At 40.3% G+C, this 12,854-nt stretch overlaps 1 protein-coding gene across 1 annotated transcript in view; it reads right to left on the bottom strand.

Moving 5' to 3' along the window:
- The window catches only part of UBE2D2 (ubiquitin conjugating enzyme E2 D2), a 42,784-nt gene extending 30,362 nt beyond the window's left edge, over positions 1–12,422 (bottom strand). Inside the window, exon 1 of the mRNA XM_020908434.2 lies at positions 11,852–12,422. Coding sequence (XP_020764093.1) covers positions 11,852–11,875 — 24 coding nt within the window. The 5' untranslated portion in view covers positions 11,876–12,422. The remainder of the gene's footprint in view (positions 1–11,851) is intronic.
- Positions 12,423–12,854: the final 432 nt, after the last annotated feature.

Raw genomic sequence — 12,854 nt, 5'->3', positions numbered from 1 at the left:
TGTTGTACGATTCTATGAAATGTCCAGAATAAGCAAATCCATATAGACAGACCCAAAAAGACCAACTGAATGTCAAGCAAAATAAATGAAAATTGACTTACGTACGAAACATCAGGAAATTTCACAATACTGGGGACAAAGAAAATCTGTAAGCTTCCAGAAAGGAAAGTGGTCACATATATAGGATCACAAATTAGAATAGTTTTGGACTTAACAGAAGCTAGAAGATAATGAAAATACTGATTATAAAAGTAAAAAGAGTGCTATCACTGATGGTCCTACCTCAGACTCTGAGATTCAAGTCATGTTCATGATTCAAATGCCAATACATTGTTACTTGTTCCTCAAAGTTTGAACAATTTTCTTAGCCTTGTATTAACATTGTATGTAACCTCAGGAAACTGACCTGCTATAACCTCAGTGATGATATATTACTGCCTTGATATAATGGGTAAAGTAGAGGAGGCTGCACAAGTAATTCCCCATCACTAACAACAATGTACCTTTAGCAAAACATGAATATTTCTGAATATATGCAAAGATTTCAAACTCATAAATTACCAAGAGAAGCCATGGTTCTTGATTAATGTTTAACACTGGAGCTAAATTAGGTAGGTCTGAATCTTAAGCTGGATAGTAAGTGCCTAGGTGTTGGTCATTATCAGTATCTAAAACTTTCATAATAAAAGATTAAGCTTCAGAATTTTAAATTATGATTGCTTCCAATTATTTTAAGAATGGAGATGAGTTTACACGGACTTCTAGAATTACCAAAATTGTTTCATAACACTAAACTAAATTCATGGTTTTAGTCTTTTCAAAAAAGGGCTACGGAAAATGCCGTATTGTCTAACTGGGAAAAGTGCTATGTGGTCAGTCACTAGACTTGATTTTTCCATATCTGTTTTAAAAAACAACTAGCACTACTATTTTAAAGTTTTTAATCTAAATATTTATGTCACGTAAGTCCTATATATTTTAATTTGTTTTTTAAAAATAGTGAGGCTATCCACACTGGGATAGGCATAACTCAGTGCAGGGTGTCCAAGTCAGGAAGGACAGAGTTAAGAAGGGCAACCCTAGGAGAGAGGGGAGCAAAGAACAGTATCTACGCAGGTGGGCCACAGCAATGGGAAGTTGATTATACACAGAGGAACTGATCAAATGAGTAAAAGCTAAGTTTTTCACTGTAAGAAAAGGAATGTCAATATTGAAAAGAAAAAATACAGGATGAACGCTATGGTACTGGACTGGAATTAAGATGCGTCAGTGTGAATTCATGGTCTCTGATACACAGAGAGAAAAGCACATCTACACAGTCACATACTCCCTAGCTACATTCACTAATTACACTGAGAAAGTGTGGAAACAGATTCCAAAAGCATACCTAGATGATTACAGAGCTAGAGCAGGGAAAGTGTAAGAAAAAGCAGGAAACATCTTTTGTGCCAGAACTTAAAGAAGTCCTCAATTGATGGGGAAAAAAGCAAACTGGGGACAAGTTGAGCATTAAAGTAAATGATAGTCAACTAGTATAACTCACATGAATTAAAAAAAAGAAAACATGAGTCTACACAAATATAAATTTTTAAATGAATAAATTAAAATTCCTGAGTAACCGCGAGGTACCCAAGTTGGCTCCCAGTGATCTTTAACTCCTAGTATTCACACCCTATGTAATCCTCCCCCCCACACCGTCCCAGGGGTAATCTGTGAGACCAATAGAACATAGAAGTCATGGTATGTTGCTTCTGAGATTAAACTACAGCTTTCACTTGGCTGCTCTCTCTCTCACAGATCACTCTGAGGGAACCCAGTGCTATGTCCTAAGTACAGTCAGGCAGTCCTCAGTGGGAGAAACGTCCGTGGGGAGGAAATAAGTCCGTAAGTCCAGCAACCCATAAAAGAACTGAGATCTACCAACAACCACGGGACCCTGAGCCAGAACCACCCAGCTCTAAGCAGCTAAGGGTATTTTTAAAGCTAAGTTTTAGGGTATTTTCTCTTGCATCAATAGATAAATTAAAAAAAAAAAAAACCCGGAAGACATACATATATTCAAAGTGTCTCTGAACAAATTATTTATTCATTATAAAGGAGAAAAAAAGTAACTTCATAGTATGAAACCCCGGTAGATATCCCCGTAATCAAGTGATGGAAGTGAAAATTCTCCATAATGGGTCAAACTAAAATTGAATAGTACCTGACAGGATGGAATGAAAAAAACTGGACCAAAATCATGCATCACTTGATAGGATGCAGAGATGGAAATAGTAATGCTTCTGTGACATTCCTATCAAAGATGCATGACCTAAACCTAATCTTGAGGAAATAACCGGACAACACAAACTGAGGGACATTCTACAAAATAACTGGACTCTAATCTTTTAAAAGTGTCAAGGCCATTGAAGCAAAGGAAAGACTAAGGAACCGAAGGAAACTAAATGAGTAACTATGGACTGGATCCTTTTCTGTAAAGCACATTACTGGAACAACTGGCAAAACTTAAACGGGGTCTGAGGATCAGACTGCAGTAATATTTCAATGCAAATTTCCTAATTTTGATGTCCATGTTTGTAAGAAACACACATTAAAGTATTCAGGGTTGATGAGTCATCATGTTGGTACCTTACTCTGAAATGGTTAAAGAAAAAGAGGTTCTAGGTATTGTATTTGCAACTCCCTGTACATCTGAGATTGTTTCAGAATTTTAGAAAATTAAAAACAGAAAAGCCTAAAGGCCACTACAATCTAAAACAGTCATTTATTAGAATTTGGGGATTAGATGGTACACTGCATTGAATGCTCCTCAAAATGATATGTGACACATCTTAATTCCTACCACCTGTAAACATTACCTTAGTTAGAAAAAGGGTCTTTGTAAACATACTTAAAATTAAGGATCTTGAGATAAGATCATCCTAGATTACCTGGATGGGCCCTAAGTATCCTTTTAAAAGACAAAAAAAAACCACACACAGAGAAAGTAGTGTGAAGATGAAGGCAGAGACTGAAGTGATGTGGCCACAAACCAAGGAATGCTTACAGTCACCAGAAGCTGGAAGAAGGAAGGAGGATTCTCCCACATAGCTTCCAGAGGGTGTGTGGCTCTGCTGGTATGCTGATTTTGGATTTTTGGCCTCCAAAACTGTGAGAGAATAGATTTCTGCTGTTTTAAGCCACTCAGTAATTTACTGTGTAATTTATTACAGCAGCCCTATGAAGTTGAAACTAAGATCATGGCATCTGGTCCCATCACTTCAAGGGAAATAGATGGGGAGACAGTGGAAACAGTGTCAGACTTTATTTTTGGGGGCTCCAAAATCACTACAGATAGTGATTGCAGCCATGAAATTAAAAGACGCTTACTCCTTGGAAGGAAAGTTATGACCAACCTAGACAGCATATTAAAAAGCAGAGACATTACTTTGCCAACAAAGGTCCAACTAGTCAAGGCTGTGGTTTTTCCAGTGGTCATGTATGGATGTGAGAGTTGGACTATGAGGAAAGCTGAGCACTGAAAAATTGATGCTTTTGAACTATGGTGTTAGAGAAGACTCTTGAGAGCCCCCTGGACTGCAAGGAGATCCAGCCAGTCCATCCTAAAGGAGATCAGTCCTGGGTGTTCATTGGAAGGACTGATGCTGAAGCTGAAACTAATACTTTGGCCACCTCATGCGAAGACTTGACTCATTGGAAAAGACCCTGATGCTGGGAGGGATTGGAGGCAGGAGGAGAAGGGGACAACAGAGGATGAGATGGCTGGATGGCATCACCGACTCGATGGGCATGAGTTTGAGTAAACTCTGGGAGCTGGTGATGGACAGGGAGGCCTGGCGTGCTGCGATTCATGGGGTCGCAAAGAGTCGGACACGACTGAGCAACTGAACTGAAATGAATGAAGTTGATACAGTTGGTGTACATGAGGACATTTAATCTAAAGAAAAGCACTCACTCCCATTAGTATACTATTATTTTAAGAAATCTATTTCTAAACTATTATCACTGTGGCTTTTGTAAAATTCAGCTCTGATTTCAAATTTTTTAATCTGATATAGGCCCTTAAAAAGTTGATGAAGGAGTGCTATGATTTAAACAGGTGCAAGTGGCGGGGGTGGGGGTGGGGGTGGGTGGTTATATGCTCAAAGGACAGAAGCAGATACTTCTATTACAAGATAATGTTAAGAAAATTGTTCTTACATCTAGGCTTACAAAAATATCACATGTACTGGAAATACATTAAGCTAACAGTAGTTAGAAGTTTACTGAAGAAAAGCTTTGGAATCAGTCCCTTTTTCCATTTAGAAGTATTATAAAACATAATTTTTACAATATCAGGGTGTACATTTTTTTCCTTCTTTTTTGACTGTGGTGGCAATGAAGTGAAATGGAAAACACTTATCACTGACACCATCTAAGATTTCAAGATTCTACCAATTTCAAGGGTCAACATTACTGGGCAATTAAGCCAGTGGTAATTAATATTAAAAACTATCTTTTATGTGGTCCATATTTCCTTTCTACTCACCCCCCACAGGCTTGCAAGGTATGTGGCATTATCCTCATTCTATAGGCAAGGAAGCTGAGACCAAAGAAAATCAGTGAAGTAACTTGCCTAAGGCCACACACACAGGGTTAGAACATGACTGAGTAGACATGGAGCTCCAAAATTCTACTAGTTTTTCCACCATACTACTTGCTGTTAACATTCACTAAATGCTGCTGGCAAAAACTGAATGCCTACTATGTGTCAGGTACTGGGAATATAAAGAAGACAGGGACTTTGCCCAGAAGAATTCAGTCTAGAGGGGGTAATAATCAATCATGTCTATATACTAAGAAACAGTTCTATAGTAGAACCCTATTGCCTGCATGCCTAGGGCATGCTTCACAGAGAAGTGGTCTGTTGGATATTCAAGGATGAATAAGAATTCAGAAGGAGGAGGGGGTGGGTTGAGAAGGCATAAGGAAAAGCACAAAGACTAAAGGAAAATCTGAGAACTGTTTCAACTACAGTAGTATTTCTTATGAGATGCTAACATGTATTACAGGGATAAAGATGGCAATATTTTTGTCCTAAATTTTACCTATCTTTAATACATGTTTTTAAGAAATACTACATATTTACACTAATTTAAAGCAGCAATATGCCTCAAGAAATTTGCACACTACAAAGCAAATTATATCTATGCTCTGATGCAGAAACAGCATTTAACCATGGGTATTATCTATTTAACTTCAGTGATTTATTTTACTTATTATAATTCAAACATATTTGAGAAGTTATTTAATCAAAGCATACTGAACACTAATATTTCTACTATACCAATTCAGCCCCTATGGGCTAGAATATGGAAGTTTTAAATGAAAAGCAGAGTCCTTTCTTAAACCCAAAAATAACAGGTTATTTTAAAATAAACATAAGTAAAGAAAACACTTTTTTTTTTTTCCCCCACCCGGGGACACTTTTTTTTTAAGTTAAGTGACCTGTCTATCCATGAGACAATAATGTTGGTAGTAGTCTAACTGCATGAATATTGCAAAATACGCAATTTTAATTCTTTCTTTTGCTGCAGCGCACCTGTTTAAAACAAATGTTTGCATTATACTGTAATGAAAACAACACAGAGTAACATCTTTTTTTTTTTTGGCCACACCAAGCAGCCTGTAGGACCTTAGTTCCTCATCCAGTGAATGAACCCAGTGAAAGTGGGTGTGAAATGAGCAGTGAAGTTGAGGGGTCCTAATCAATGGACTACAGGGAATTCTCAAGAGTAACACATTTAATGCAGCATCTGATGATGATCCTTTTTATTTTCTTAAAATACCATTCTTAGTTTGTACTTTACAGCAAAATGACAGTGAAAAATGTTTCCTCTTAATGCATTTTGTTTGTAAATAATTTCCCTATTTTTGTGCTTGTGATATTATATATTTATATGTTAATTTATCTGGGGTCATGTGTGCTGTCAATTTTCATCCAAGTATACATTATTTCATGAACTCTTGTTTGTATCCATCAATAATATTAATTTAAAATTATTCTAAAAAAGTTAGGAAACACTAACTTTATTAGAACACTAGACATGCAGGAGGAAACAGTTTATCAGAAGCCGAGGGAAATGAGTAATAATCACATCAACTGTTACAGAAATTAAATAAAAACAGGTATCCATTGAATCTGGCAATTAAGTAATCATCAGTGACCTTACTGAACAGTTCCAAAACAGTGGATATACACTATTCTGTCAAGAATTTTGGCACTGAAATGTCAGAGATGGAAGAGATAAAGAAGAGGAAGGAAAGGAATCAGCTCTAGTTGGGGAGAGGAGGTAAAAGTTTTTTTGTTTTTTGTGTTTTTCTTATGATGAGGAAAGTCTTAGATAAGTTTGGATACTGAGGGGGTCAAAGAGATCAGAACTAGGAAAGCAGGGGAAATTACTAGAGAGCAAGGACCTGGCAAAAGAATAGGATGTATAGCAAAAGTTAGCTTGCAACAGGAAAAGCAGAGCTTCCCCAGAGACAACAGGGAAGAAGAGTGATGACTAAGGTACATTTGGAGCAATGGTTGGCTCCCTGGTCAAGATAGAATGCATCTGAATCCTGGCTCTTCATATCACAGCCATATAATCACAGGCAAGTTTGTTTACTTCTCCAAGCCTCCATTTTCTCTTCTAACCTGATAACAGAATTCTCACAGGGTTGTTCAGAAGATTCAGTCATTCTGACACACACTGAGTACTCTCAAGATTGTAGCTGTGAGGTCTGGCTTTTCTTTTTAAAGTCTTCAAAGGAAATTTGAAAGGATTCACACAGATTTTTATTTTCTCTACAGAATAGGTAATTGGGTCACCTACTGAGATTAAAACAGAGTGTTTAAGGAGGTAGGACAGTGATTCTTAGTCTTTTGGAGAGATTAAAAAACCCATTTGACTATGATGAAAGATATATGGAGGATAGGACACCCAAAATTTGCATAGTTTCTTATTTTTCTCCCTTATGGGAATTAAAATACTGAAAAACAAAACAAAAACTGCATTGTTTTAAGGGAATTCATAGACACCTCTCCAACAATAAAAAGAGATGCTGAAGGTAAAATCTTCTGGTTCCAGAGCATAAATACTCAATTGTTTGAACAAAAGAAAAAATTGCATTCCCTGGGATTACACCCCTAACGACTGTGTAAGGGTATAGTGCCTGCCAGAAAAGACACTGAGCAGTCAAGAAACCCAGGGTCTTAATCCAGCCCTACTAAGTCACATGGCCTTTTTAGGCCATAGCTCTGAGATGTGATGCAGAGCTAAAATTTTATGATTCTATTACTTGAAATCTCACTTGATTCTGTATACAGAAGAAGAAATGGTACTTTATTTTTCTATGTCATATCTTTAACATGATTTTTGAAGGTTAGCCTGGGAACCTAACCACCAAAACTTTATTTCTACAGAAAAAACAAGTGTGCTCCTTCAATTTTGGGATGAGGCTGCAAAGGTTGCTGGCAGCATCAAGCATGAGTCAGGTATTCCTATCCTGAGAAATGCCTAGGATATTTTAGCAGCCTTCTCTCTCTGGACTAAAATATCCAGAATTGGACTTTGTCAAAACTTCCTCCTTGTCAGTCAGCAGTACAGTAATATACTTTGGGAGACTTTAGACACACCCCCGCCCAGATTTATGAAGTTAATGACGGCTGTTTAAATTATATTTAAATAGCAACCCAAAAGAGCCAAAGAAAGTTTTTCAACTCAACAAACCCTTGTGAAGCAAAAAATCATTTCTAAAGGGAAAAAAAAAATCTTGCCAGAGATTTCAAGAAGTTTATCTTTTGGAGTAAGAAGGAATGTCTACTTTCCAATATATAACTAATTCAGTCATCTTCTGTCAACCATTTATTATATTAAAGTTCCAAATACTCCACAAGACTATTTGCTAATTTGTTTCATCATTTTGACTGGGATTAACTGAATCCTTACCTCTGATAAGATTAATGTAATGTATCATATCACACTTCTATTTTAAGATAACCTTAAAACTAGTACTATTACAATATTACAACTCCCTTCCCATATCCTTAAAAATCATCCTTTGGTAACTGGCAATCTTAGATATTTTGAAAGTATGTAGTCTACAGAAAGATGATTCATAACATGAAACAGATTACAATGAAGAGTAAGTTGCAAGCATCTGCCTGGGATCAATCTACCTACTGAACTGGTTTTTCCTACAACCATAACCATACAAAACTTCACTGAAGAAGTTAATTAAAAGTTTACCAAAAAAATTACTTAATTATGCCTATTTACATAAAGCAATACTTTGAAAAAGACAGAAAGTATGATTCAAATGATTTAATCCTTATGATTCAAATGATTTAATCCTTACGCTCCTGGTTACTTGCTGAACCTCAATCTTTTGTTAACTTTAATTCATACATTAAACTGGTACCTACCAATCTACCAAAAAAAGTGTGGAGGTGTCTTTTGGTTTTGCTGTCCTTGTTTTTAATTTGAATTGGTTGCCAAAAATTTGGTTTTGTGGCTTCCCTCAAAAAAAAAAAAAAAAATCTGGTAACTTCAGGCACAGATCCTGGCAAAAGCAACACTTGGAGGGAGCTGAATAGCAGCTGCCCTCTTCTAAAAGCACGTGCAATTTCTAGTTCCCTCCAATTCCCTTTGCTCATTTTGGTTACCTGCCTAGCCATCAGAGTTTGAAATTTTATTTTACTGGAAAATTAACTGACTGACTGGGCTTTTCAGGAAACTTAAGATGCTTTAATCATAGAAATACAGTAAATCAAGTGATAGTCTGGCATTAAAGCTATGTATACCAAATGTAATTATATCTAGCAGGACACCATTAAAATGTACAAGTCACTATTATTGTTAAGAGCTTTTAGTATCCTAACTTTGGTCTGTCTCCAATTCCTCATGATATTTAGCCTTTTACTCTTCCTCAAAATAAAGAAATTTACCCTGTATTTCAATACTGACGCACTGTAAGAGCACAAAAAGCCTCCTGCATCTGTATAACAAAAGTAAAGAAGAAAAACAGGAAGCAAGTTTAAAAAAAAAAAGGTCTCTGATCAGTCAAACAGACCACACAGTTCACAGAACACATGAAGCCCTCTTCACTCAGAGCCTACTGGATCTTATTTTAGACATAATTTTAATAAGCTCAGTGATCTGGTTTCCCAGCCCACAACAGATGAGATGCAGCCAACTGGAAAAAGGCTGGGGGTGGTGCTGCTAGAGGCAGACACTCAAAGCATCAAAATCAAAGCTGAAGACCCATAATGTCAGCAGAAAACCTCAAAATGTAGCAGACTGGGGCCATTTGGTATAAATACAAACAATACCAAAGGGTCCCAAACCCTGCATGGAACCATAATGGATGTTCAGAATGAAAACTCTTCGGTAAACTCTGTTAAAGCATATATGACCTTAAAGTTTCTATCAAAATAAAATCAATCAAGAGCTTTTTCCAAAAAAGTCATGGCATTTAAAGGACTGTGAGATTCACAGAACACTATTACCCTGTGTCAATGAAACACAAGACACAGAATTCCTGACGCTGCCTCGGTCAAAAGTATTTGTTCTTAATAAAATTTTATTAGAACCCAGATGCAGCAGTTCATGCTATCCGAAGTTGAGAAGTATTTAAACAGAACTACTTTCTCAGAGTGGTAACTGGGAAGATTCAAGACTAAGACCAATTATATAAGCCAAGTCTGTCTTTGGGGGATTGCATCGCAGGTACATTACTAGGGCTGAGGGTGAGATAAGACTGGTCTTATACATATCTAGGTTAAGTCTGTATCCAATTTAAAATTAGTGTTTTACAAAATGCTTGGGGGAAAAAAATCTTCATTTTGTTTTCACAATTTTATTGACCAGTATGTACACCAAAAATAAGTTTATTTTTCGAATCCCTGGCAGTCTAAGTTGAGCCATACTTTGAGGACAGTTCTAGGTTATAAACCAGGTGAAAAAAGGTTAATAGTGAGTTTTAAAAGTTCAAATAATCATGGTAGACACTTGATTTTTACTAAAATTTTAATAAAGGTATCTTTTAGAGAAAATCTAGTGAATATGCAGCATCTCAAAAGAAGGCAAGGAAGACGATTAAAATGCATGTTTTGAGTGTTATTTCCTTCTCTAAAAAATCCTCCATAACACACATATCACTTAGAGTAGAGACTAAAGGCTATATCTCTTGATTTGTAAGTGATTGCACATTATATTTATTCTTCTTCAGGTTTTAAAAGTGCACAATCTTCTGTAAGTATAATTTCAAGTTGATAACTTCTCAATTAGTCCTTAAGAATCTATTAACTCCTTAAAGCCTTAAAAATGTTATTTACTTACATAATTTATCCTCAGTGTGCTCCTGCCCCTTAAAAGGGTTCAAGAGATTTCTACTTGAGGATGAGCTTCTTTTAACAAATAACCTGCTTCACTTTAGTATAAGATTTACTGTCTAAAGTCTGCCCTTTTTCATTTGATGGAAATCAAAGTCAAAAGAAGTTGGTGAGGATCTAACCTAATTTACAATAACCACTGGGATTAATTCCACAGGAAAGGTCTTTGATCAAGAATAAAACCAGGACCAACTGCTGAGATGATGTGTTTAAACTGACCAAATCTCCATTTTCACTGAGTTTAATGAAAGGTGAAAATTAGTTCTCTTCCCCCTTGCATCTCCATCCCATCCTAGAGAATGGATCCCAGGATCGACTTCTTACTGGCTAGAGATTTAGTACAGCCTCTCAAAGTAGCCAAGTCAAACACGAAACAAATCATCAGTGCCACTTCTCCCCCTAAGTAAAAAAGATAGTGAGAGATAATAGGAGGTTATAATATTAGAGGGAAGGGAAAAAACCCTAAACTTTAAGCCAAGTCCATAATCTAGAAGTAATATTAGAAAAACCTCCGTAGAGACAACTACAGATAACCTTTCAAAGGGCAAAGAAATCTTTTCTATTGGAAAAATCTAGCAAAATCCCTTCTACATTAAAAGGATCTCCTAGAAAACATCACCTAATTTAAGCGTTAAAATCCATTTTGCGAAGAGAATGTAAAAGGAAACCTGTGAAATTCTCTCCAGTGGTTTTCAAATGTTCAGGTTTCTACTTCTACCCTTGACAATACCCTTTCTATTAAATCCACTCCTACAAACTGAAGTATGTTTCTGATTACATCTGGCAACCTCAAGGAATAAAATGCTTCTCCCTCCACTTCCCTCCTTCCTCTTAAAAGTCATGCTTATTTCCTCAACTTCCTACTTAGTTTCTGGACGAGCAGAGTGGACGGAAGCGTGCGGCAGCTAAACGGCAAGTGAACTCAAGAAATATTTCTGGATCGGACAAAAACGTTTCCTCGTACGGGCCCCAAGCTCAAGGGGTTCTGCGGAGGGAGCCTGAGCAGGTGGGGATAGGGCGTGCAAAGGCGGAGATAGGGCACAGAGCCCTTTCGACCTCCGTCGATGGGGCCGCCCAACGCCCCAGTTCCAGCACCCCCTCCTGGCACAGCCGGACAATGGCCCTCTGGCACAGCAGCCCCAGGCCGGGGAGAGGCCCTGGGACTCCATACCACGCGGGGCCTAGAAAGGAGACCGGGAAGGAACGCTGAACCAGCGAGCATACCTCCGGCCTAAGTGCGGGCAGCGCGCCGGGGCCTCTATGGGCGCCATCACTGGGAGTGGGGTGTGAAGGCCACCCGGCCGGGCCATCGCCAGCAGCCCGGTCCGAAGCAGCCGGGAGTCCGGCGGAGAAGACGGCGGGAAGTGCAGGCCGCAGCCAGCTCGGCCGACCCGCCTAGCTGCCCGAACACACAGCCGATCCCTCGCCTCTTACCTTGTGGATTCTCTTCAGAGCCATCGTGGGTGGGTGACGGCGGCCCCGGGGCGGGGACGGGGGCAGGGGAGGGACGGGGAAGGGGCGAAGGGGCGCGAGGCCGCCTCGGTGATTGCGGATCGGCCGGAGAAGATGGGGAGGTCCGGAGCGCGGTTCCGGCGGGACGGACTTAGGGCCGAGGCCAACTCGGCTCCTGAGCCTGCCGCAGCGGTCACCGCATCACCCGGCGGCGGCCCCTTTATGCGCTGCCGCCCGAGCCGCGGCCGCCACCGCCGCCGCCGCCACCGCGGTAGCTGCCTCTTCCTTCTAGGCTCAGCGCCGCCTCCTCAGCCGCCGCGGATCCCTCCGCCGGAGAGCAAGAGCTCAGGCCTCTGGCTCGGCCGGCGCCTCTGGGTAGGACAGCCGGAGGGACTGCCTGCTGCAGGTGGACCAAGGGACGCGCGGGCGGGCGGCGCCGCCGGGGTGGGGCAGCCGGAGCGCGGGGTGGGCCCTGGCCGAGGGGCAGGTCGGGAGAGCGGGGATTGGCGGGCCGGGGGAAGGGAGGGCCGGGCCGCGCCGGCGGCGGAGGGATACGGGCCGCCCCTGTGAGTACCTCATGCGCCGTCGCCGTCGCCGTCGCCGCTGCAGCCGGCGAGAGGATGACGCCGCGAAGCGCAGAGGAGAGACCTCGCGAGACTTGTGGCGCGGGTCGCAGAGGCTTGCCAGTAGTGGTCCTTGATTTCCTTGACTGTGGGCTCGGATTGGCGTGATACCTGAGATGAATAAACGTTTAAAAGCGAAGGTTTTCCAGATCACTCGACCGTCCCCAAAGCATAAACCGACCGGGGAAGAGCACGTAAGGCCATAGGAGGAAAGGACTTGTCCAAGGTCACACAGCTCCACAGTGGCATAGCTTGGGACTTCCCTCAAGTCAAGAGTCTGGTCAAATCTCTCTCGGGAAGCCGCGTGGTAACAGCCTGGGCACCTGCGGGACTATGGTTCTACATGCACACCGCCGGCAGCC

Source organism: Odocoileus virginianus, chromosome 3 (genome assembly GCF_023699985.2).
Source record: "Odocoileus virginianus isolate 20LAN1187 ecotype Illinois chromosome 3, Ovbor_1.2, whole genome shotgun sequence".
NCBI classification, from domain to species: Eukaryota; Metazoa; Chordata; class Mammalia; order Artiodactyla; family Cervidae; genus Odocoileus; species Odocoileus virginianus.
The sequence above is the reverse complement of the archived record's forward strand: the minus strand, read 5'-3'. Positions and strand labels throughout refer to the sequence as shown.